General features: G+C 50.7%; 2 protein-coding genes across 5 annotated transcripts in view; one reads left to right on the forward strand and one right to left on the reverse strand.

Annotated features, from left to right (window-relative positions):
• The window catches only part of WWOX (WW domain containing oxidoreductase), a 933,964-nt gene extending 917,530 nt beyond the window's left edge, over positions 1-16,434 (forward strand). For 2 of the 4 annotated variants that reach the window (XM_045076566.1, XM_045076567.1), the window contains exon 9: positions 15,249-16,434. In XM_045076566.1, the coding sequence (XP_044932501.1) occupies positions 15,249-15,437 (189 nt within the window). In that variant the 3' untranslated portion in view covers positions 15,438-16,434. The remainder of the gene's footprint in view (positions 1-15,248) is intronic. The other 2 variants (XM_004753947.3, XM_004753948.3) reach the window with 2 other exon arrangements.
• Positions 16,435-16,511: 77 nt separating this feature from the next.
• Positions 16,512-25,387, reverse strand: part of MAF (MAF bZIP transcription factor) — a 334,711-nt gene continuing 325,835 nt past the window's right edge. The window contains exon 3 of the mRNA XM_013057034.2: positions 16,512-16,529. The gene's annotated coding sequence lies outside the window, so the exon portion shown is untranslated. The remainder of the gene's footprint in view (positions 16,530-25,387) is intronic.

Below are 25,387 nucleotides of genomic sequence, written 5' to 3' on the forward strand. Positions count from 1 at the left end.
GAGGGGACATCTGAACTTGGTCTCACACGCACTTGCCCCACATGAGATCTCCCTGGGACGCTCCTGCAGAACTGTCAAGCCTTCTGGGTTCTCTTCTCCCTGGTCCCAGCTGGTGGCCCTTCTTCAGTTCCCGGGTTGTGCCGTGTGGATGGCTCAGCTCCGGACGCCTCCCCCTCCTGTGGGCACAGCTTTGCGGAGTCCGGGGTCACCCCTTCCCCATCTGCTTCCCACCTTCCGAAATTCTTGCTGGTGTTTCCTGATCGTGGAGTTAAATAGTTCTCCCCGCCCCCCTTTATTAGGCTTCTGCTGGAGTTTCTGGAAGGACTTCAGGCAACAGTGCCTGCATCCTCCACGGGTAACCAGAAACCCCGTGACGTCGGTGCTTCCCCCACCACACCGGCACCCCCGGCGGAAGGGCGAGGACGGCCGGTGCAGGCGGAGCGCAGCGCGGGCCCCAGGGCTGTGCTCGTCCTTCTGCGGCCGCCGAGCTGTCCTGCGTGGAGCGGGTGCGAAGTCCGTGCCAGCTCCGTGTAAGCGCCTTGCACATCGGCTGATTTCGTCGTCAAAATCGTTCTGTAAGGATAGCCGCATGTCAGACTTACAGGGGAGAAGACAGCTTCGGGAGGGTGGAGTGTATTTCCCGAAGCCGGGCCGCTGTCTCGAGCTGCAGGTTGGCTGTGCAGGCGGCCGACTGCGGCCCGGGTTGACGTGCAGGGTCGGCAGGTGGCGCCCTTGGGAGCCATGCCTGAGGGGCAGGGGGGCGGCAGGGGGGCACGGGGAGGACCGAGCTGCGACGGGATGTCAGCCGGTCTCCAGGAGCCTGAAGCCAGCGCGGCCCTTCAGAGAGGCCGGGTAGGCTCGGAGCCGGCCGCCTTCCAGAGGGGCGGTGCTTGGGCAGGGCAGCTCCCGGAGAAAGACGCGGCCCTCAGTGCCCAGCAGCTGGAGACGTGAGTGGCGCCGGTGCAGGAGGGGGAGGCTCGGGAACAGCCCGGGGCGCCTGCTGGAGAGCCGCGTGCTCGCTGGGAAGCCGTACCTCCCTGACCTGAGGTCGTTCGTGGGCGTGGGAACGGGGTAGAAGAAAGGGCGAGGACGGAGCTAGACGGGGTAGGCCGGCTGGTCTCCACCGGGACCTGGTAGCTGGCGAAGGGGCTGGGGCTGAGGGGATCGTAGTTAAGGCAGATCACACGCGCCGTGTGCAGGGGCAACGCGCCAGATGGTGGGCCTTGCGACCCTGGAGCAGGCTCGGCCCGCTTGGTTCGTGGCACGTCGTGACACTCACGTCTCCGGGATTTCAGCTGAGAAGGGGAAGACGGCGCCCCCCTTTCTGACGTCATGGTCTCTCTTGTTTGTAAGCGGTGCTCCTCCCAGCCCGGAAAGATGGGGTGGCAAAGCCCCCTGTGTTTACCATATCCCCTTGGAAAGCAGGGACAGTAGTGTCATTAAGTCTGGGGCAGACTGTCCTCGTGCAGTTTAATCAGAAGAAATCTGTGCTTTCACCTGAGGAAGTCCCATAAACCAAACACGACTTCGAGGCTTATCACCTTTGACAGAGTCACAGAGTGCCGAGTGCAGACACCTTCCTGCTCTCTCTGACTTTGCCGGTTGGTGGACAGACCGAACCAAAGGGCCTTCAGCTTAAGAACGTGTCCCCTAACTGTGCGTTGGAAGCTCCCAGATTCCAGTGGGTTATCTCTGCTCACTGGGCTTGTCCTGTTGGGCAAAAGGAGAAAATTCAGAGTTTGTATGTCCGGCTTCCACGGATACTGGAAAATTAATTCATTGTCCTGCGACTTGCAGTCCGATGCATGGTCCCCATCTCTTCTCCCTGACACCCCCCCGCAGTGTCCCTTCCCCCTCCCCTAGCCCCTGTCCTCACCCACAACCCCACAGAGTCCCAGATCCTGTATCGCTCAGTGGGAGACATGAGGGGGCACAGACATCTGTGATGATACACGGATGCCAGCTGAGGCAAGAAATGCGTGGTTTTCAAGGATGCTGAACGCATAGAGCACACAGTTCTCAGGGAGCCGGGGCACGAGGAGGTCTGGAGTTGGAGGATCTGGGTTCGGATCCTGGCACTGCACTTCAAGAGCGCTGTGTAACCTCGATCAAGTTCTAGGTCCTTGAACCTCAGTTTCCGCACCTCTGAGGGGAGGTCATAAGTGAGACGCTGTTGCCGAGTTTCTAGAATGACGTTTAGGACTCGTAACTGATTCAGTCTATGTTGGCGACTATGGCTACCTAGAGCTGGGGGAGCCACCTGAGTGGAATCAGCTTTTAGGTTATGGGGACCAACTGGAACCAAATCTGTGTGTCACAGGTCCACGTCACGCTGACCCCCAGGTGTCCTAAACTGTACAGCGCTCCTGTGTCCATCCGGCTACAAGAACATTCCCATTTCTCTTGCTGCCACTGTCAAGAGTTGGGGTTCTGGAGCCCAAGAGATTGGGTTCAGCTCCTGACTCTGCCACTAGTTCTCTGACCTTTTGTCTCTTTGGGAGTCAGGGCCCTACCTGTAGTTTGGCTTAGTGGCCTCCCAAAAATCTGGCATAGGTGGGACCCTTCCTGAAAGCAATTAAAGCCACGTCGATCCCTAGCACGAGGCAGGCAGGTGGCACAAAACCAGAACTCAGTAAACAAGGATTATTAAGTCATTTTACTTGCGGAGACTCAGTTTATCTATAAATAAAATGTGGATAAAGCTGCTTCCAGAACACTCTTGCAAAAATTCTAGGGCTTGGCTAGACTGTGTCCCAGAAGCTATCATGCCCCGTAAGGATTCGTACATGAAGGGGCCTGTGTTGTAAACTCAGATGATTAGGAATCCAGAGGGGGCAGCCGGTAGAGGACAGGTTTTCAGCCACCTTAACGGTTCGAGGGCCGGCTACACCGCTGGTAGGTGTCCTCGCTGACACCTTGTTTGGTGGGTACACCTGCCTTCTCACAAGCAGGGAGCTCTGAGAGGAGGACTCCTGTCACGTGCGGCAGCCGGAGGGGGAGCGCGCAGGGTAAGATGTTCCTCCGTGTACCCCGCTGTCATGAGCTCAGCATTTCTCCGAACTCGGAGGCCGGGAGAGTGCCAGCTGCCGTCGGCCGGTCATGGGCCACCCTGGTGCTCTGGTGCCTCCTGCCAGACATGAACCTGAGCCTCGCCAGCCTCCAAGACCTCCTTTGCCTGAGAAGCAATTGGTAGAACAGGAACATCGTAGGGGAAGGGCCTCAGACCCGTTCAGGGCTGTGTCCGAAATCATATGCAGGCAAAAATGATACCCGCCCGAGGTGGAGGATACCAGTCTAGAAGCCAGGGGGTCTGAGGACTAAGAACTGGAGTTCAGGTAGGAGGAGGAGGGTCCCTGAGGCTCTACCGGAAGCAGCTTGGCCATTAGAGGGATTCAGTCACCCAGGTAGGGGACATGTGCGCAGTCTGATTGGGCTCAGAAGGAACATTAGTCAGGAACTAGAACATGGGCTTTGAACCGAGACCAGCTCGGTTTGGAGCTCAGCTCTGACCCTTCCCGGGTGCACGGCCGTGAGCAGCTTTGCCTCCTTGGCCTTCGCCGGGCTCCATGCTAATACCTACCTGTGAAGTGCCTGTGAGAACTGGAAGTACTGAGGGGTCACTGTCATTGTCCTTACTGTTTTGTTGTTGGCCACGGCGGCCGGGATTGGACCAGCCCTCCCTGAGGCAGCTGTCCAGCCGGGACTCAGGGACTCGGGGTGTGTTTGGAAGGAGACAGAGGAGCGGACCGGGAGCGAGGTGCTGGGGCAGGTGACAAGTGCGTCCAGAGGGGTACGACAGGCAGACGTGGGGGCTGCGGATCTTCTGGGGTTCGAAGGGAAAGAGGTGGGCGCGCTGGGTCAGCCTGGAGGGGAGTTTCCTCCTGGGGAAAAGTCTGCAAGTGACGTTGGGAAGCAGGGCGGGTGCTGGGAGGCTCCTCCGGCCAGCGTCACACTCGGCCCGAGATGCTCTTTCAGTGTCTGAGATTGGGAGCTGACCAGTGTCAGATGGAGGACCGTGAGGCGGGGCACGGGCCGGGCCCGACGGTTGCCATCGCACCGTCCCGTGCCCTGGTGTGGCCCCAACCCCAGCAGCCCCCGCCCCGCGTCCGACCCCGTGTGACCCCGGTCCTGCCGCCCCGCCGCGCGCTCTGCACACGGCTCCGTCTCGGACTTCGCGGTCCGCGTCCCCGGCGCTCGGGTCCGGCTGGAAGGCGTCGGCGTGGCCCACCCCGCCAGCGAGAGCGCGTCTCCGCCCTCGGGACCGCGGGGACGCGGGCTGCGGGAGTAGCCGCCGAGTGCACGCCCGCCAGCCGCTCCCTTCGCGCGCAGGTCACTTGTGCTCCTGGGAGAACGGATTTCGGGGGCCTACCTCCGCCTGCCTGGCGGGAGTCGCCTGGCAAACCGGTGTTGATGTTCTGAGGTGGGAATCTGGCAGAATGAGGGGGCTGGGGGCAAGTCCCGGCGGGCAGAACAGAGACGCGTGGACCCTTGATGCAGGCGGGCGTGAGATCGGGAGGATGTCGCCGCTTACCGGGCGGACTCCAGGCCACTCGGTGCTACTTCTGTGCCTCAGCCTTCTCGTCTGCGGAATGGGAATCCTACCCCACAGGGACGGATGTGTGTATCTTCCCAACGTTTTATTGTAAAAGCTTTTAAGTAGAAACCTTGAAAGAGTATTGTAGCAGCCACCCAGCTACCCAACACCTAGATTCTGTATTTTTACCGCACTCTTTTATAAACTGCACTTGCTTGCTCACCTCGGGGTCCGTCTGTCTGTCCCTTTCTCTAGCACCACTGCACGGGAGATTGGAAGATTTGGAGGAGATCTGTGTGAGGGCCTGGGGGGCAAGAGGTGGGCAGTGAGGTCTCGAGTTTTATAGCACTTAACAAGTAACTGCGGCCCTGGTCCCTCTGTCGCTGCCTCAGAGACGTGGACGTGAACTTGGGTCTGGTGGCTACGACTAGGGAACCAGGGGAGCAGCGGACCCATGACCAGCGTGGCGCCGGGAGACGCTGCGTAAGGCTGGTGAGACGACGGCTGCCCCTTGGATCTGGACGTAAAAAATGGCTTCGGCTCCTGGGCTGTTCTCACCGCCCCACACTGCCGCCGGGACAGCAGAACTCGCAGGTCCCCCCCCCCCGCCCCCACCCAGCCCCCGTCCCCGCACGGCGGAAGAGGTGACCTTGTTTCTTGTTGGAATCGAGGCTGGAAGGAGTCTCTCCCAGCCCACGGTGAATTCAGAGGGTGTTCTAAAGGGGAAGCCACAGGGAGCAAGGGCTGGTTCTTCCCTGGCTTTGCAGGAGAGTGGGCTCGGGTTTGTAGGGGACGCCAGAGCCCGCTCCGTTTTCTAAAGACCTAACTTTGCAGCATTCTTCAAGGGCTCCGGAGAGTTCCCTGTGCCATCAAATTAACTTTGGACACTTCAATAAAAAAAGTCCCGAAGGAAACTGTCAATTAATGCATTTACACTGAAGCATCATACTTGGGGAAAACATCTTCAAACACAGACGCTGTTTTCCAACCATTAAAAAGTTTGCGTGCTGCTTGGTTTCCATAGATACCTGAGGTAATAGCCTCCTTCCCCTCATTGAAGAGTGAGCGTGGCTCCATCTCCTTTTTTCTCTCTCTCTTTTTTTTTAACCTTAGTCTTTCATACCTTTTTCCTCCTTCCCCATTTGTGAAAACAAAAGGTAACTAAATTGAAATCTGGCAATGAGATTTGTCTGAGGAAGACAGCTTGAGTTATAAGCTCAAGGGACTTCATTTTTGCTCACCTCCTTATTATTTCGCGACTTCTACAAATAGTGCGTTACCTGCAGGGAAGAAATGGAGAATTTTCATTTGATCAAGTGATTCCCACAGTCCATCAAACACATAAACGTACTTGAAAGGGGAATGTTCGTGTTCTGTTGAAGAGCGGGGTGTGGAACAGAGGTTGGCAGACTGAGGCCAGTGGGCCAAACGTGGCCTTCTGCTTGCTTTTGTAAATAAAGTTTTATCGGAACACGGTCACATTCATTGGGGACTGTGCTGTCTGTGGCTGCCTTCCTAACAGCGGTGGCAGACCGGAGTTGTGACAGAGACTGTATGGCCCGCAGAGCCTAAACGAGTTTCTCTCTGACCTTTCGCAGAACAAGTTGACTTACAGGAAAGAATCAGGGTTTGGGAGGCATTTAATAGTTCTGTCCCTCTAGGCGTGTGTTCATCTTGCTGTGACTCAGTTTCTGCATCTTTGAAATGGTAATGACAGGGTCCTTTTGTAGGGGTTGCGGAGGGAAAGCACCTCGCACTGTGCTGACACGTAGTAGGGGAGCAACAAAGACGATTTTTGTTTCTTAACTCCAGATTCTTTGGCTAGAAGAATCCAAAGAGGCCTATCTTAGGAGTCTAGAAGTTCTTTAGGAAACCCAAGGAAAGCGGTTAGAAACGAAAGCCAAGTCGCTCCACATTGCTCCTGGCTCAGGTGCGTGCGCGGGTCTCCGCCCGGGGAGAAGGGCAGGGAACAGAGGTGGAGCGCTGTTCAGGGATGAGAAAGCCAACAAAAGAAACCACAATCATCTAGGAAGAAATCTTTAATTTCTATTCAGCTTTGAAGAGTTTGAGAGACTTTTTTTTTTTCCTTTTAACAAACCAGTTCAAGTACATGCCTTCAGATTATAAAAGTACCTGAAATTGCCTAGAATATCAGCATGCATAGCTTGTTAGTATTTACATATATTTACATAGGGAAACAAGAGAAAGATCTACAGTTATTTACAGTCTACATAGGAGAAGAGAAAGGCAGCCTAATTGTATTTCCTAAAATACAGGAGATGAGTAGTCAGCACATGCATATTTAGAGAATATTTGCATGATAGAATACAATTTAAAAAAAAAGACATACCTTTGTAACTTTCTATGCTAAGGTGTTGTATAATCAAGGTAATTTTTTTGTGTTTGTTTTGTTTCTAGTCTATTTGCATCAAGTGCTTTAAAATGTTCACTAACACCGAGGCAGAATTATTTACCCTGGCAATTAAAGCAACAGCACACACGATCATTTCCTACTAACTAGCAACAAGCTGCTGGTGAATGAAATATCTATTGTTTCTCGTTACCCATCGACCACTGTGACGAGATCTCTCTGTGTAAAGGCAGTGCCTAAGCTATCACCATTAATTATGGAAGTAATATAAATGAGACGCTCTCCACAGTATGTTCTAAATGAAATATTCACAAGGCCAGCGTCTTTGAGCCTGAGAAAGGATCTGTTGTAGAGAGCTCGCTATGAAAACGCACAAACCTAATGCAAACAGCGGGGCCGGGCGTGGATGCCTGCCTGTGAGATCCGAATGGTCACCAAGTCTATTTTTTTTTTTTTTCATTCATTTCTAGAAGACAGAGTTAAGAGTTGATTTCTGGCGGTGATGTGGCCCCATCAGAAGACCCTGTGGGTTTTACTCAACCCCCACCCCACCCACTCGTGCCTTTCAGGATGACGTTGTAGAATATTTTTGAGACCTGGGTGTAAATGAACTGTCTACCTTAAAATCTAAACAAACAGCTTGTTTGGGGTTTGCCCTGAAATCTGGCTCACTCACAAAAGCAGTCAGCTCTTGGTTTTCTAAAGGAGCCAACGTGGCAGGCCGACTCGGCGGGGTCAGTCCACGCAGCAGAGAGGAAGGGGGGAGCTTTTGTTCGTTTCACCTGTACCGTGAAGACACTCTTTGCACCATTATATTGGAACAGAAGCCATTAATTCTGCCTGGCAATTATTTCAAAGATTTATTTTAGTATACATGGCAAATACAGAGGCATACATTTATATACAGTATACAGAGCTAGCTATAACTGAGGATGAAGGAGTAAAAATGTAAAGCGTTTCAAATTAACACACGCTAAATATCTTCTTTTCTCTCTCATAAATACCCACTAGTCCTTCAGCGCCGGCGTTGGAGGCAGCCCGGTTGGCAAATTCCGGTAACCGGCCAGCAGATCTGTCCCATGTGGAAGGATGATGCCTTTCTGAATGGCCAGCTTCTATGGCTGTTCGGCTTAGCGGCTTCACACTGACCCACGGAACCGTGGGTACCCCCGTGCGCCCTTCCATCCCAGCAAGGGAACTCCCCGTTTGGAAAGAAACTGTACTTTGAGCAATGTGGTCATCCAGGCAAGACCAGCACGGAATGCCCTGGGGGCTTCTTTCATGGCTGGGGGACATGGCATCCTGTCGTTGTCTTACGGGGACCCTCTCTCGGGCCCAGGTGGTCGTAGGATGCTTTTGGCGGGCACAGTTGGAGGGGAACTCAGCAGAAGGACTGGCCACCGGACTACACGTGAGCAGGCCTCTTCCTTCCCCTCGTGTGGAGCGCCACCCCCCGCCCCAGCCTCCTCCCAAAGCCGCTCTACAGTCTCAGAAAACAGCAGGTCTTAGAAAGATGAAATCATTCTAAATATTTCTCCTCCACTCTTTTGAGACCAGACATAAATCTGTCATGGAGCCCTTGGAACATTTGTGGCAGGGATTCTGGAACACAGAAGAGGTACGGAAAGGGCCTCATTTATGTCAAGGGAAAGTTCCGAACAGTTCATTGAATTCAAAACACAGGTCCTGAAAGCCTACCAAGGTCAGTGCGCCCTTCAACCCCATAGCCCAAGTGAGAACCCGCCCTTGCCTGGCCTTCCCGGAATAAACATGGCTTTGGGCCTCTTTGGATGGTTGGGATCGACTGCCTTTTTCTCCCCAAAACTGAAGGCTAGTGAGGACAAATATATTCTTCTGTCTTAAAAGAAAAAAAAAGTCCTTTCCAGCTTTCCATCCTGAGCCTACTAGTCTCCTAGCTTGTTCCTGCAAATACTTCTCAGCGCCCGTCCTGAGTTTCCGTCTCATTCTGCCTTGGACTCCAAGTCATTTTCTTAAAACTCCATAATGACCTTGCTAGAAACGTATGTTTTTTTGTCAGAGGGAATGCTGTGGGGTCTTGTAGTCGGACTTGGGTTTGGGGACGTACTATCTGGGATACCTGAAGTGCAAACAAGAAAGGCTGCGGGCCATCTTGCAGGCTGTCTCTGAATGGAGGCCTGTGGCTGTTTCCGGAAAGAGGTGCTACGGTTGTTTTCCGTCAGACATTTCAATCAAGATTCCCTTTGCAGTCACAGGCTCTGGGCTGTCCTGGGACCAGCTGCGTTTATGGTCATGGACTGGCCCAGCCCATTGCTTGGTCCTCCCAATCATCAAGGCCTCCTCACAGACTGTGTCCCCAGTGTCGCCTGGGGAATGACACTCCTTCACCTACTGGGGGAGAGACAAGTCAACTGAAAAGAACCTCTGAGGTTTTCCTGCACTCGAGAACCTGTTTCAGCAAAGAAGAAAGAAACCTGTTTCCTTAGGGCAGGAGGAGACCATCCTGACCACCGTCAAAGCGCTCGAGTGGGCGCGTCCTCTTCTGTGAGGCCGAGAATCCGAACTGATCTAAATGATCTGAACTCTCAGAGCTGTAAAGCCTCCGCGGCGGAAAGCAAGTATCTGTACTCCTGATCCTCCTCACGGTCTTCTGTTTGAGAAACGGAGTAGTATTTCCCTTCTGTACTAAATGTGAAGAACAGCCTGTGAGTTAGCAAAACTCCCAAAGGCTGTGGGGAAAAAAAAAAGTTCTGTTTTGATGCCAACAGGAAGTATCTGCCTGTATCCAGGCCCGGCTGGCGTCAAGCCTCTGCGGGGATGAGCGGTCCGAGACTCGAAGGAGCGAACGCGTTCGGGGCGGACGGGGGGCGGGCGGGGCGCGGGGACCGGAGGCTGATCCCGCGCCCGAGGAGCGCGGCCCGTGTCCTCCAAAAGCCACGCTCACCCGACTTGTGTGAGAACCCACTACATGGAGACTGGCTTAGGTTTCACTGGTTTTGATGTGGTTCAGTTCACGCGCTGAGGAAAGGTCTGTCGTCCGAGAGCAGGTTCCTTAGCTGGGCAGATGTGGCACACAGAGGTGGCCTTTTGAATTACGTGACCTTTCTGTTAAGGGCCATTTGCTACTGGATCTTCTGAGGTGGCGCTGAGTCTTCCATCTGGCTAATCCAAATGGATATAATTTCAATTTAGTTCACTGACTAAATCAACAATGGACAAATTGTCCTTTGAACACTTCTCAGGTGAACCCGGCCTCCCGTTTCGTCCCAGGCCGCGTCGGGGCCTCACACGGCGGCGGGTGGCAGGGAAGCCCTCGCGAGGAAGCCGCCGCCAAGGGGCACACACACAGCAGGGAGTGGGCAGTACGCAAACGTTGGGTCCAGTGTTTGGGAAGGAGGCTTTGCACGGCGGCTGGTGCGCATTCTGGAGCGGGCAGACCTGCGTGGTGACGCGTGTGGCTTGGGGCATGTTGCTTTTCGTCTCTGACGCGAAGCGGCCTTCTCTGCAAATGAGGGGAACTGTTGCTCCCGGCTCGGAGGGCTGCGTGTGCCTGACCGGGTTGTAATCTGTCCGTACGTGCTAGCCATGGTCACCCCTCGGATAGTCCCTGTCGCCACCCGGTCACTGGAAGAGCGTGACGGTGTGGAGGACAGCAGCCTTTCCGATGCTCGGTGATAGAGGAAGGGGGTGACTTTGTGGCTGTGGTGCTCCTGGGGAAGGCCCCCGAGCCTTACTCCCGCAGGCTGACTCCGTGAACTCATGAGACACTCGGCACGTGTTGGGGCTTAGAAGATTGTTCTCTGATGGCAGGTGCGAACCTGATAACGGGGGCCGGGGGTGGGGGGCAACAGTCTGCTTGGGTTTGCCTCGCACATCGGAGACTGAACCTGTAACTGTTTTTGAGGGACGGAGGGGAGTGGAGCTCTGCAACAAGGTGCTGCACTTGTGCAATCGAGTGGCTCCAGACTCTTCTGTCGGGAGTACTCCTGAGAGACAGGGAACGAGGGTGTGGCGGCGGCCGCGGATGCCATCGGATCCACGTGCCCTTGCCCCCTTGTTCCCACTGGCTCCGTCACCGCCGTGTTCTGGAGGACCGGACAGGTGGCCGGCTCTGCACTGGGCAAGTGCTGGTTTGCCTACCAGACCCCAGACAGGTAACAGGGAACGCGTGGAAGGTTTGGAGAGGCCCTGGGTGGCCTTCCTGCCCTCTCTGTCCCGGGAGCTCAGCACGGTAATCACCACCCACTTCCGAAAAGGCTCTTGTTCGTGCCCTTGGGGTCCTGAACTCGGGCTAACTTCCGTGCCATGTTTCTTGACACAACCACTTTGTCTTGAACTGGCTGATCTGGCATGTGTCGTGCGATGTCCTGGTATCAGTAGGTCTGTAGAAAAGCAATCTTAGAACATCTCCTACTCTCGAGATCATTGAATATATAGATATTCCGTGACAGTGTGTCTTTATCTTTTTATACATCTCATAGTGAAATCTACTTTAAGACAGGAATATATTCTTCCTTTTAAGTAAGCATGCATTTTAAAATAGAGGAACTTGAAAACTGAATGCTATGTAATTTGTGTCCTTATTAAAATGTACGGTATATTAGAGGACTAACCAGTGCATCACAGGTACCAGCATGGGGGTGTTGTTTTTTCTCTCCCATATATTGTTTATCCGAAACCTCTGTACCTTTTCCTTTAAAAGAGTCAATATTCATTTGTATTCCATGCTGACAGCTCCAAAGTGATGGCCAGCGGTTATCAAATAAATGTTGATGAAAAGCAGCTACTTAACATTTTCATCCCAACAAAGGGTTTTGGAAGGACGGATAATTTAGCTCTCCCGGCCTCAACTATAAATAAACAACTGCTTTTTAAATCCCACCTTTCTGTAGTTGCTGATTGTACTGCAAATCTGACAAATGATTTCTGAAAGAGAATGATGGACCCTTATTACCAAGATACTCTTAACTTAATCCCAAAAAAGAATCGTAGGTAATTTTACATACACTATAAAGATTGATGGCACGCTTCTCCTCTGGCAGCTCGCAAATGTTTGACTAGATCAGAAATGGCATTCAGGCGTGATTAAAGATTCTGCTGGGCTTCCCAGAAATGTTCAGGCCCGGCGTCATCCGCACGCTAACTCACGCCGCGTCCCCGGGATGGAGCTGCGACACCCAGTCCCGGCGCTTGCCACAGCGCGCAACCTACCGGCGTCCGATAAATCGCTCTGCGAAGTTCATTGAGGGGAGCCCGCTGCGCCAGCCGGTGTTCCTGTGTCAAGTGTTGCTGTTCTCTTATCGCGGCGGACCGTGCGCAGCGCTGCCGGCCGGCAAGACGTCGCTTCAGACAGCTCACGGCAGACTTGTTAACATCCTTCCTTTACACGCTCTCTCATCTTTTCCAAGTTACGTACCCATGCCCCAAAAAGTGGCAGGAAAGTCATTCGACGGTGATTAAAGGGCTCTTTAATAATTTTTTTTATCAGTTTAAAAACGTTTTATCTTGTATCAGCAGTCCCGGCTTATTTACTAATGAGAGTGCCCTAATGTGGCGCCATCTCGTTCTCATGACAGGCAGACCGAAAAGCTGATGAGCCCCAAATCAGAACTTGTTATTCAACTGTCATCACATCTGATCCTATAAAGATGTCACTCAGAGGCTGCCATGAGCACCGCTGAAAAGAGAATTCCCCGAGAAGCCAGGAGGGAGCAGGGCTGCCGACACGTCCAGCCGGAGAGGACGGGCAAGCAGGCGCCCGCTGAGCGGAGCGAGACCCCAGAGGCCGGCTTTGCCGGGCGCCTGCAGCTCACCTGCGCCGTGGAGGACACGGGCTTTGCGTTCAGGGGCCCCTCCTGCCCCGCGTCCTTCTCCAAAGCCAGCCTCGCCGGTGATGCTACTAAGACGGTGCGTCACCGAGCCTTGTGGCAAAGGAATCAAAGCCAGCTCTTGGGAAGAGATGGGCCTTTCTAAAATCGACGGTTTCCAGCATGCTAGCCACACCTCAGCTGACGTGAAATGAGCTCCACAGCACTTGCTGTCAGGGTGCGCGGAGGGAGAAGCCCGGCCCCCCAGCTCCCTCGTCTACCTGATTCTGGGTCAACGGAAGTGTGGAATTTCTCTGCAAAAAGACCAATCCCACAGTACAAGAGTGCACCGTGCTATCGTTTCAGAAGGTCACGGTGGCAAGACAGCACTTGGGGTTTGGAAGAATTCCGCTTTCTGCTCTCCCCAGTGGCCGGTTCTGATCTTCTCCGGCCCGGACAGCGCCCGATCACGGCGGCGCTGCGGGAGCGCTGACCGCACCGGGCGCTCCTGAGCGGGGCGGGGGCCGCGGTTTGGGGGATGAGCTGCTGGCCAGTCACCTGACCACCCTTTGGTGGTTCTGGCAGCTGCAAAGTCAGATGGAAATCTCAGATACCCAGAAAATTATGCAAAACACCATCTCCACCGGAGCTCTGCTCGGGGCCGCGGCCGGGAGCGCACTGGGCTGGAGAGAGCCGGGGTGCGCGGCTCCGTTCTTCCGTCTGTCTTCAGAGGCACTTGGCTTGCCTTTTCCCCACGTGGGATGCAGAGGAGTCAGATAAACCTCTCAAAACTCTTTCGATAAATGTGCCAGGTGCTAAGCTAAGGGTTATTAGAAATGATAATTCAGTGAGAGGAAATTTGGATGACATGAGCTTATTTTCATTACACTTGAGCCACACAAATCAATTCGAAAATAGCTGAATCCAAGAAAGTAACCGGCTGTCTGGGGAGTGGGCATGGTGAGGGGCTTGGGGAAGTTAAACACCAATTACTGTTTAATTAAATCGAAGTCATGCTGGGTGTTCAAATTCTGAAGTAATGGACTTCTCCAACCCAGTCAAGCACCAGTAATCCTCAGAACTCAAGTCTGACGATGTCCCGCCCCCTCCGCTCCCCCGCTCCCCACAGTCCTGTCACTTCTCTGTGCTGACCATTTGCTTTGCACAGAATTCAAATATGACCATAAAAACTGATGCTGAAGTCCTCTGCTACCAAACAAAGGAAATCTCAAGCCTGCTTTACAGCACTTTCCTAAAATTATAACACCTGGAGATCCTGATTCTCAAAATGACGTTGGCGTCCAAGGGTTCTAGAGCACAATCACAGGACGCACAAACCAAACCCCCCGGGGTGGGGGGTGGTTTCTCCACGAAGCTCTCTGCTTGGGCACAACGTCAACCTTTTAGGGGCAGGAGAAATGGTAAGCTTCGGCTGGGGACAGAACTGCGTTTCCCACTCTGTCAATGCCCGAGTGTCTTCTCTAATGGTGCCCTTGTCCCCATTACCTCTCCCATCCTCTTCCGCCAACCCCTCCCCATCAGCTGGTAATTAGTGGGTGCAGCGAGGGCTGTGATGCACATAAATAATCATAAGATGCCAGATCAACTGTATTGGTTTTAAATTAGAGCCGTGCCTACCATGTCTCCCTACGAACACCAGCCTATTATTTTTAATTACGGCTTGCAAAGCAAAGTGATTTCTTGCCCTCTTTGCAGCACCCCTGACGGCCCCGTGTCAGCCGGGATGATATGGTGCCCGCCGGCATGCGCAGCCCTAGCCACAGCACCAACTGTTACTCAAAAGGGTAATCAAAAGTACTCGATCGCGCTCATCGCAACTTACAAGTTGAGGTGGGCTGAGAAGAAAAGTCCCCCCTTCGTCACTGTCCTTTTGCAAATACAGGGTGAATATGACATTAACAGAAAGGTCTTCACAGGCTCTGGATGAATCAATACATGTGTCGTGCGTCTGCATGAGGCCTGTGTGTACGGCAGGGGCCGGTGTCTGTGTGTGTGTCAGACATTTCCACACACCACTGAAAACTTCCCCTAGCAGCACCGGGAGCAAAAAATAAAGATCTGGCACCAGTCCCTTTCTATCTGATGGGCCATTAGCGTGGTTGGTTTAATTCAGACAGAAGGTTCTAGAAACATCTTAGTGTCAAGTTGCATCATTCGTTGAGAAGTCAGAGGGTTGGGTGCATTTGTTCTTGGGTGCGCAAAAGGATGCTTGCTGTCTTTCTCTCATTCCTCAGAAGAGACCTCTGCTGTGACTGATTGATACGCATATTTGTTTCTGAAGCCTTTTCCTCTACGAGGCGTAAAAAGGGACACCAGCAGAGTTGGTGAATTTGCTTTCCCAGGATGCCACATCATACCTGTACAGTCACGTGCTGAGCTCAGTGCCAGTGCCCTTGGCCATGCTGAGATCCAGATACTCCCGGACCAGGCAGGGCGACGCTTGCTAATTCGCAGACAGAATGAAGTCAGCTCATCACCTCTTTTCTTTAAAAAAAAAAAAAAAATTTTTTTTTTGGTCTTTTGTCTTTGATTTCAGCAACAAGGAGCTGCCACCACCGTCTACTGTGCTGCTGCTCCAGAGCTGGAGGGCCTCGGAGGGATGTACTTCAACAACTGCTGCCGCTGCATGCCGTCCCCGGAGGCTCAGAGCGAGGAGACGGCGCGGGCCCTGTGGGCGCTCAGCGAGAGGCTGATCCAGGAGGGACCCGGCGGCCAGTCCGGCTAAGCGCGCGCCCGGTGAGCCTTGGCGCGCGCACCGACCCTGCGCGTCTGCGCCTGCGCAGCTGCCGCCACTGGACCTCTGCCACCTAACTAGCCAGGGGCTTTCGGTGTCCACCCCTCACCCGACACAGATCCGCCAGAGCAGAGGGAATACATACGAGTAGTCACGACAGAGGGAAAAAAGTACCGAGTACCGACGGGAATTACAGGGCCCTGGGGACAGTCTTTTCTGGGGCTGGGCGAGGCTGGCGTCTCTTTGCTTCCCTGGTGGTGGCCTGTTGGAAGGTGAACGCTGAGCTGGTACGCAGGCTCCTGTGTCACTGTGGAAGCCCGGGCTGTTCTCACGCGTGGCTTACAATAGCCAGGCGCCCTCTGTCCCCTCCCCCTGCCACCGCCACGGCCCCACTGTAGCTTGGAGCTGGCCGAGGTGAGTGTTGATCCTTTCATTCGTCCTGACCAAGCCTGAGTGGACGCAGCAGTGACTGGGGGAGAGAGCTCTGGGATCCCTCTTCCAGCCAGCCAAAAGAGAAGTGACACTTAGAAATGGGGGGCTAGACACAGCTGGTGGGTCCCAAAGGGCTGGCCCAAGTCCCTTGCCAAAGCTGCCCAAAAATTCTTGATAGATTATTACAAACAAATTTTGCAACTCATTCCCTAGACACCTTGGCGGGCAAGAAAGGAAGCATTGCGTCCATGAGAATATACAGGCTATGGAGGGGCAGAGGAGAAAAAAGTTGTTCCCCTTATTCCTCATTTGCAGTTTGAAGCAGCATCCTGATGGTGGAGGTTCCCAGCCTCCGGCTTATCCTGCTTGAGCGTTTCCGCTTCACCTTCCTCTGCTCCTGCCTAGGCCTAATAAAAGAACATGCGTGAAAATTATCACCTGAAGGTTGCACTGTCTCTGTAAATGTTTGTTGCAGTTTTGTTTTTTGTTTTGTTTTGTTTTTTTAGAAAAGAAATCTAGAGGAAAAATAAAGCGCTTCTTGTAGATGCCAGGAAAACACCGTCTTGTTTCTTCTCAGAGTTTGTTTTTGTGCTTTTGTGGCTGTCTGTGGCCAAGTTGTCTCCCGCGATTAGCATGCCAGCATCACGTTTTCTGTTGGAGAAAGAAAGAAAAGTGACTATTGTTTAATTTTACCTTGAGAGGCTTTGTTATTACTTCTAGTGGGTTCTTTTGGCCCTCTGGGCTTTGCTCCCCCTGTAATTAGCAAGTTCTTGGTGACCAGTCTGTGCATCAGAATGGGAGCAGTTGGGGGTCTCTTTTCCACTCACCCCTTTTCCCATTCCAGTAGAGACATAAAGAAATGCACTTTGGCCTGATGGAGGGAATGCTTTTGCTGAAATACCAGGTGTGATGTGAAAATCACGCAGATTCCCTGCACTAAGCCCACTTTGATAACTCAAACACATCTTTTCCAGTAGGATGAGTGGAGAGGGGGCTGCCTCTAGCTCAGCTGTAGGCCTTCGGTGAAGGTAGAAGTTAAGCCAGTGCAAAGAAGACACTGGAGTATCATCAGCCAAGGTGATACCCAAACTATCAAAGAGAACCAAGGGAGAATCTGCTGGCTGCTGCCTTCCTGCACTGTCAAGGTCAGTGGGCTAATTCCCATATGGACCCTGCATCAGGAGGGTAAGAAGAGGCGTGGGGGAACCTGACAAGGAGCAGTGAGTATCCCCCCAAATCAAGAAGCTCAGAGTCAAAGTCTTCATATAGTCATTTGCTCAACAAGCCCATACTCGGTGCTGCATTGTAGAAACCCAAAGTTGAGGCTAACTACCCACCTTCCCTGCTGTGTGTCAGGTCTGTAGGCATCTTCATGTTGCACAGGTGAGCAAGTAGATGCCATGAGTCTCACTCCTTTTTTAGCTTCTTCTACATCCAAGGCTGCTATTGCGCACCTTAAAGTGTGTGTGTGTGTGTGTGTGTGTGCATGTGTGTGCACATGCACGTGATATAGTAGCTGTGTAATATATATGCACAGGTACTGCATGTGTTGATCGCCACTGTCACTGCTACAAACTGCAGATACTGTTTACTGAGTGTCTACTATGTGCCAGTGCCTGGCTAGGCACATCACACCCATTATCTTACTTTATGCTCACGTGATGGAACTAGAGCTTTACAGAAGCAAAGAAACCTACTGATTGAGAGTCGCTACTCTGAGCGGCAGAGTCAGTATCTGAATCCAGGTCCCTCACCTTCCACTCCATGCACCTTCTGCTACTTCGCGCTGCTTAACTGGTAACCTGTAGACCAGCGGTATATACGTACTGAATTTATACGACGAGTGAATTACAAAGAAAATTATTTGGTTTTGTACCCAGGCATGGGACCTGGCTGTTTTCCCAGTGCCCAGCGCTGAGTAGAAACGTGGCGAATTATTTCTATACATGCCATCTTATCCAGCACCACCATAACCAGGACCCGAGGGAAGGCCCTCGGGTCCTGGTGATGATGGGTCTACATCTGGCCTCGCTTCCCCAGCTTTAACTTCTGATGGACTCCATGTCCAGAGTTCTCTGCTGTGGCACAGCACCGTGGGATCCGCCCAGAACGGGAGGCGAGAGCCGCTTGCTCCAGAGCCCTTTTCTTGTGAGTGGCTCTCCCTCCCAAAGGCAGCCAGTTTTCACTTCCATGGCTGGTCGAGGGAGACCCTTCAAACAACAGGAAACAAGAAATGGAAGCATCCCCAGCCAAGACTGAAGCTGTGGCTTGTGGTTTTGCTGTGTAACATGGGGCGATGGGGGGTTCGGTCTTGAACTTCAGTGAAGGAGGCCGATGACTTTCATCAAGGTCAGTGCCAGGCCAGGGAGCCTGCCTTGCTCACCGGCTGCCAGTTCTGGTCACCAGCAGGTACAATGAAAGAGGTTTACAATGAAAAAGCTTCTAAAATAGCAACCCTTCCCCCACGGGTTAACTCTGTGCACCTTTCAACACATCCAAGATAGTTTGGTTGAATTTATTTCAGAATACTAAGGGACATCACAGAACACTGCTCTGGATTACGCCTTTTTGATGTGTTAAGGTACCAACACTAAAGGCGATTCTTTTTTTTTTTTTTTTTAAGATTTTATTTATTTATTTGACATTTAGATATCACAAGTAGGCAGAGAGGCAGGCAGAGAGAGAGAGAGGAGGAAGCAGGCTCCCTGCTGAGCAGAGAGCCCATGCAGGGCTCGATCCCAGGACCCTGAGATCATGACCTGAGCCGAAGGCAGCGGCTTAACCCACTGAGCCACCCAGGCGCCCCTAAAGGCGATTCTTAAAAAGAGAACTATCTGGTTGCCTGCCCCTCTTTTCCCTTTTTCCTCCCGCGAATTTTCTTATTTCAGTAATTTTACCAGATGCCGAATATATCGGCTTGCTGGTTGGTCATTGTTTGGAAATTCTTCTGTTGGAGTACTTAGGTTATTTCTAGTTTTTGCTGTTAGAACTAATGGCTCATTTAGCATCTTTATGCTACATACAGCCTTTTTCTCCCGTTAATTTACATCTGCAGATAAGGAACTATTGGGTCCAAGAGCTCTTATTAGGCTCTTACTGCGTCTCGCCTTATGCTGTCTGGAAGGAGTACGAGCAGCAGAACATGTTTCTGTTTTTGTTTTTGTTTTTTACAATCTCATCCCAATTGGGTATTGCTATTTAGGTTTTTTTACATATACTTTTAAAAGAGTATTTATTTATTTATTTATTTGAGAGCAGACTGGGGTGGAGGGGCAGAGCTCCGGAGAGGGAGAAGCAGGCTCCCTACTGAGCAGGGACACCCCGGACGCGGGATCCCAGGACCCTGAGATCATGACCTGAGCCAAAGGCAGACACTTAACCAACCGAGTCACCCAGGCGCTTTACATACTTTAACTTCAGGTTGTCAGAGTCTGTAACTATTTATATAAAATACCCTCAAGCAACCAGTCTCCTTATTTAAGGCAAAAGCACTTTGTCTTTCATTTTCCCACTAGACCAAGTTCAGAATTTTTAATTAGAGTAGAAAGTCCAGGTGAGCCTACATTCAGTTTGGATAGGAAAAAGACCAAAAAAAGCCACCACAATCCCACCTCTTCACCACGTTATTCAACCATCGAATGCCCTGACTCCCTTGCAATCACCAACAGAAGCCCCCAGGACCCCGTGTGAATTCCCTGTAAAGACCTAAACTAACCACGCAATGAACCGCGGGTTTGTTTTGACTCCCATGGGCAGCCCCCGAGCTGAAGGGCCGTCCGCTCTTCCGAAATGCGCCGCCCCAGTCAGGAAGACCCCAGCTCTGAGCCGGTCTGTTTGGAAGCCCCTCCCGGCTGCATCTCAAGTGCGGGAGAATAAAAAAGCTGCCTTTAATTTTCCCCACAGATTATGCAAATAGAAGGTCTCCACCACTCATTCAGATGAAAGAGGCTGTGTGCCTCCTCCAGCTTTCCTGACTCTGCGTGATGTCCACGGGGAGCGTGTCCTTCTCTGGAGTCACGACCATTGCTCTTTTGAGGCTGGGCACCCCAGATGACAAGATCCATTTTTATGAAGTTCCGTTTCCTGAGTGCTTCCTAAGACGTCATGCAAAATTTGTCCTTTTAAATCTCACTGCTTTTGAATTAAATGTCACTGTCCCCTTTAAACCAATGAGAGAACACTTGAATCCTGGGGCCACCACTTCCTGTGTGACGTTGTCCCAGAAATTTCATCTCACTGAGCCTATGAGTCTCCAAACCACTATGTCTGTGGTTTCTCTTGCCCTCCACCTTCATCCCTCCGGGTTCCACCTCCTACACTCAGACTCGTTTAGACTTCTCTAAACGGAACAAGTGTGGTTTCCATCAGTAGTCTACCTGAAAATGGTTTGATTCCTTCTCTATATCCTTAAATACAACTTATGAGATTGAGTGTTTGGGGGGGGGGGGGATCCTATCATCGTATTTAAATACAGTTGATCTTAGAAACAACTGCTGAATCATTTTCTGGTAAACAAAATATATTGCTGCTTTGATTAGAAATGTAAATTAAAACTCTTCACAGTATATGGATAGAGCGCACATACCTCAATATAAAAGCCATCTACAAAAAACCCACCATGAGTATCATTCTCAATGGGGAAAAATTGAGAGCTTTTCCCCTAAGGTCAGGAACACAGCAGGGATGTCCACACTCACCACTGCTATTCAACACCGTACTAGAAGTCCCAGCCTCAGCAATCAGACAACAAAAAGAACTAAAAGGCATTTGAATCGGCAAAGAAGTCAAACTCTCATACTTTGCAGAAGATATGATACTTTATGTGGAAAACCCAAAAGACTCTACCCCAAAACTTCTAGAACTCATACAGGAATTCAGTAAAGTGTCAGGATATAAAATCAGTGCACAGAAATCAGTTGTGTTTCTATACACCACGAACAAGACAGAAGGAAGAGAAATTATGGAGTCGATCCCAGTTGCACCCAAAACCATAAGATACCTGGGAATAATCCTAACCAAAGAGGCAAAGAATCTGTACTCAGAAAACTATAAAGTACTCATGAAAGAAATTGAGGAAGACACAAACAAATGGGAAAATGTTCCATGCTCATGGATTGGAAGAACAAGTACTATGAAAATGTCTATGCTATCTAGAGCCATCTACACATTCAATGCAATCCCTATCAAAATACCATCAACTTTTTTTCACAGAAATGGTAGAAATAATCCTAAAATTTATATGGCACCAGAAAAGACCTGGAATAGCCAGAGAAATGTTGAAAAAGAAAACCGAAGTTGGCAGCCTCACAATTCCAGACCTCAAGCTCTATTACAAAGCTGTCATCATCAAGACAGTATGGTACTGGCACAAAAACAGACACATAGATCAATGGAACAGAATAGAGAGCCCAGAAATGGGCCCTCCACTCCATGGCCAACTAATCTTCAACAAAGCAGGAAAAAATATCCAATGGAAAAAAGACAGTCTCTTCAACAAATGGTTCCCCAGTTGGGGAAATTGGACAGCCACATGCAGAAGAACGAAACTGGACCATTTCCTTACACCACACACAAAAATAGACTCAAAATGGATGAAAGACCTAATTGTGAGATGGAAATCTATCAAAATCCTTGAGGAGAACACAGGCAGCAATCTCCTTTACCTCAGCTGCAGCAACTTCTTCCTGGACACATCACCAAAAGCAAGGGCAAAAATGAACTATTGGGGCTTCATCAAGATCAAAAAGTTTCTGCACAGCAAAGGAAACAATCAACAAAACCAAAAGACAATGGACAGAATGGGAGCAGATATTTGCAAACGACATAGCAGATAAAGAGCTGGTATCCAAGATCTATAAAGAATTTATCAAACTCAACACCCAAGGAACATATAATCCAATCAAGAAATGGGCAGAAGACATGAACAGACGTTTCTGCAAAGAAGACATCCAGATGGCCAACAGACACATGAAAAAGTGCTCCACATCCCTCAGCATCAGGGAAATACAAATCAAAACCTCAATGAGATCCCACCTCATGCCGTCAGAATGACTAAAATCAGAAAAGCAAATGTGCCCAAATCCCTCCACTCAAAATCAGCCCAATAGTCTGATATATTTTTCTCCTACTCTTTTTAAAAACGTGCTTTACAATGTATTTCGATCTCTTCAGTTTTAGCATTAGAGTTGTGATTATACTCTGTACAGTTTTATATGTTTCAAACTAAACAAATTCTTGAAAAATCTTTTATCCAGATTTATGATCCTGCATTCAGTGGACAGATACCCCATAGTTGCATCTGCTTGTTGTTATCAGAGTTAAGCTTCCTCCACGGCCATATTCGTTCATGTAAATAAAATACATATATTGGCATAACATTTCAGGGGGTGTGTTGTTTGGTTATGTCCATAACGTGGATCCCAAAGAGAATGCAGGTTCAAACTAGTATGGAAATTTTTAAGGCCACTGGCAGGCAACCTTTTCTGGGCTGTGCATGTGGCCGGTATGAACCTCTGCCAAGACGCTTCCTCGGCAAGAGCCGGCGCGCTCTCACCCACGTGCACTTGCTCTGACCGGTTCATTTTCCCCAGATGCTCTGCCCGCCTGGCGCCTGGCAGTGCGCGTCTCACTCAGGGCTGCCCAGTCAAGTCCCGGGGTACGGGACTCTCACAGGAGAGGGCAGGAGCTTTGCATCAGCGAAACAGAAAAGGCTGAATGTGAAAGAACCCAGCTGCGTCTGCGGGCTGCCGGGTTTGCCGGCTCCCGCTAGTGTCACAGCGCTAACTGTTCTGCTTAAGAACCTACGGAGAAAGTTTGCAGACTTTCTTGGCGACGTTGGCGAAATGTTCCCAGTTTCCAGCGTGGTTCTCTGAGACAGGGTTCACCCTTAGACATGGTCTTGGGGGAATTTTACCTGGTGTGGCCTAGATTTGAAGGACTTTATGATCAAGCACTTGGCTTTTCCCTCCTTCAAGCAGCTGCATCCAAACCCATCTCAGGGAGAGAGACTGACCAGATACTTCTAGATGATTTAGGAAAATTTTCAGTCAGATCACCCTTTTTCCTAAACAAGATTCTGAACCTTCTGGAAGCCTGCATATAGCTCAGAAAATTCTCCCAGACTTCAGAGCTTCAGCACTCACAAAACATAGAAATAAAAGACACAGAAAAACAGCAACACTCACACTTAGGTTTATATAGACTTATATGTCTATATCCTGATATGTCAAATCTCAGTGTAAAAAACAGGTACTATTGGTAATAATAAATACTATTTAAAATGAAATTATAGTGAGCATTATTAGGAATACAAACCAGTCCGTCTGACCCAGAAATTCAAGTTCTAAATGTTAATCCTAAAATAGGACAGTTCTTCTAGCCTGAACGGGTGATAGCAGTGTGTGTGTGTGTGTGTGTGTGTGTGTGCGTGTATGAGCAGAGGTAACGAGAGCTTTGGAATTCAAAAACCACTCTAACATACTAATGGATCTGAAAGGTCCTATTTTAAAAACAATTTAACGACGTTCAACCCCAAGCCCCTTGAACACAGGACTCTGTTTTTTAAGATACTAATACAAATAATAGTGTTCTCCAGAACACAGGTGGAGAAATGTTTCTCTTAAAGCAATAATACTAATTAATAATAATGATGCTAAAAAACTGAGTTGAAATGTCCCAGAGTTGGAGGCAGTTCTGGATTACCACAAAATGATGTCGTGGAAGAAATGTAATTGGCTGAAATGATGTTTTAACAGATTAGGTGAAAAATGCCAGTTATAAAGGAGTTTATAGGGTATGATCCCATTTTTGTTAAACAAATGTAAATTTGTACTGTGGCACATATAAATTATGTATGACGAGAAGGGACTGAACGGTTTTAATAATAGTTATCTCTGGCTAGAGGAAACGTAGGTGACTTTTTGTCTCTATGCTTATCTGCATTTCCCACATTTTCTACAGTGAAAGTATGTCCTACCACATTTAAAAAAGTAGAAGTTCTCCAAAGACAGACGAAACATGCCAGTGATTACGGACCTGCCCAGTGGCTTCCCTATACATTGGAGTGCAGCTGTGGGCTGATCGAGCCCAGTAACTGATGCTCCAGAAGGTTCTCTGAGGCTGACATAGTGACACAAACAGAACCTCTTTCTAGTTTCACAAGAACAGGGTGGGGAATTTAGGGCTGCGTGGCACGAAGTACACAGGAAAAATAAAAGCAGGTAGATTATTTTTGGTCACTTCACAGTTTAAAATAAGTGGCGCTGGCTGATTTATGCCTCTCATTGGTGTGTGTGCACAGACACCCCCCCTCCCTGTGGCTTTGGCCAGGTGAGTGCCCCCCACGAGCCTTCTCTCTGCCAGAGCTGGATGTTCGGCCAAGGCTGAAACACAAGCTCCAACTGTTCCACTCCTCACCCCCCCCCAGCTCAGTGCACTCCTGCTAACCTTGAGCCTCCGTAGCCGGCTCGCGCAGAACCCAACCGGTAGGAGCCATTCGCCAAGCCCCTTTTCACTTTTCATTTTATTATTGCTTGCTAGAGCCTGAACTCAGTGAGGAGCCAAAGTATCGATTCTGTCTATCCAGTTGATCTCTGCTAATGTAACTTTTGTTTTTTAAATGCTGTTAGAAAAGTAAAGTCACATAGGCTATGTTATGCTAAATAAATACCAGCATCGAAAAACCCATGGGGGGCACCTGGGTGGCTCAGTGGGTTAAAGCCTCTGCGAAGTCAGCTCAGGTCATGATCTCAGGGTCCTGGGATCGAGCCCTGCATCGGGCTCTCTGCTCAGCGGGGAGCCTGCTTCCTCCTCTCTCTCTGCCTGCCTCTCTGCCTACTTGTGATCTCTGTCTGTCAAATAAATAAATAAAATCTTTTAAAAAATAACCCTTGAAAGAAGCATCTGGACATGAAAATATCTGCAAACCCCAGCTTCGGGTTGCTCACACTTTTCTGACCCTTGGCTCCAACTTCAAACCCTTCTCGTCAGGTTCTCCCGGGGCTGAACTACGAAGCCAAAGCCAGCTGCTCGGGGGCCCTGGTGGGGGTGCGGCGGGCGGAGGACGGGCGCAGCCTGCAGTCCCTCCCAGGCCTCCCACCGGGGTCCACTTGGGTGGGAACTGGAGCCGGAGGACCACTGACCGACTCCGGTGAGCGCGGCGACCCTCGCCGCTGTTCCATGCGCACCCCATTTTCTCCTTCCAGCAACGTCGCGCTGGGTCTGAGCTGGCACAAGGTGAGTAACACCAGAGCAGACCACCGAGGATCGGGAGGACAGAGATGTCCTTGAGGAAAGCATCTAAGTAGTAGAGCAAGCTCAGCGAGATGAGCCCGGTCTCACTCCTCACCCTCCCAGCTGAATGACCCTGGGGCGTCATCTGCCTCCTTGGAGCCCCCAGGCCCGGGGACTTACGAAGATGAAGGGCTTGTTCAGCACCTGGTTCATAGAAGCAGGTAAAAAAAAAAAAAAAATTTTTTTTTAAATTTTTGTGACTTGAACTTTAAATCCCA

Source organism: Mustela putorius, unplaced genomic scaffold (assembly GCF_011764305.1).
Source record: "Mustela putorius furo isolate JIRA1106 unplaced genomic scaffold, ASM1176430v1.1 tig00000174_pilon_pilon_pilon, whole genome shotgun sequence".
Taxonomy (NCBI): domain Eukaryota; kingdom Metazoa; phylum Chordata; class Mammalia; order Carnivora; family Mustelidae; genus Mustela; species Mustela putorius.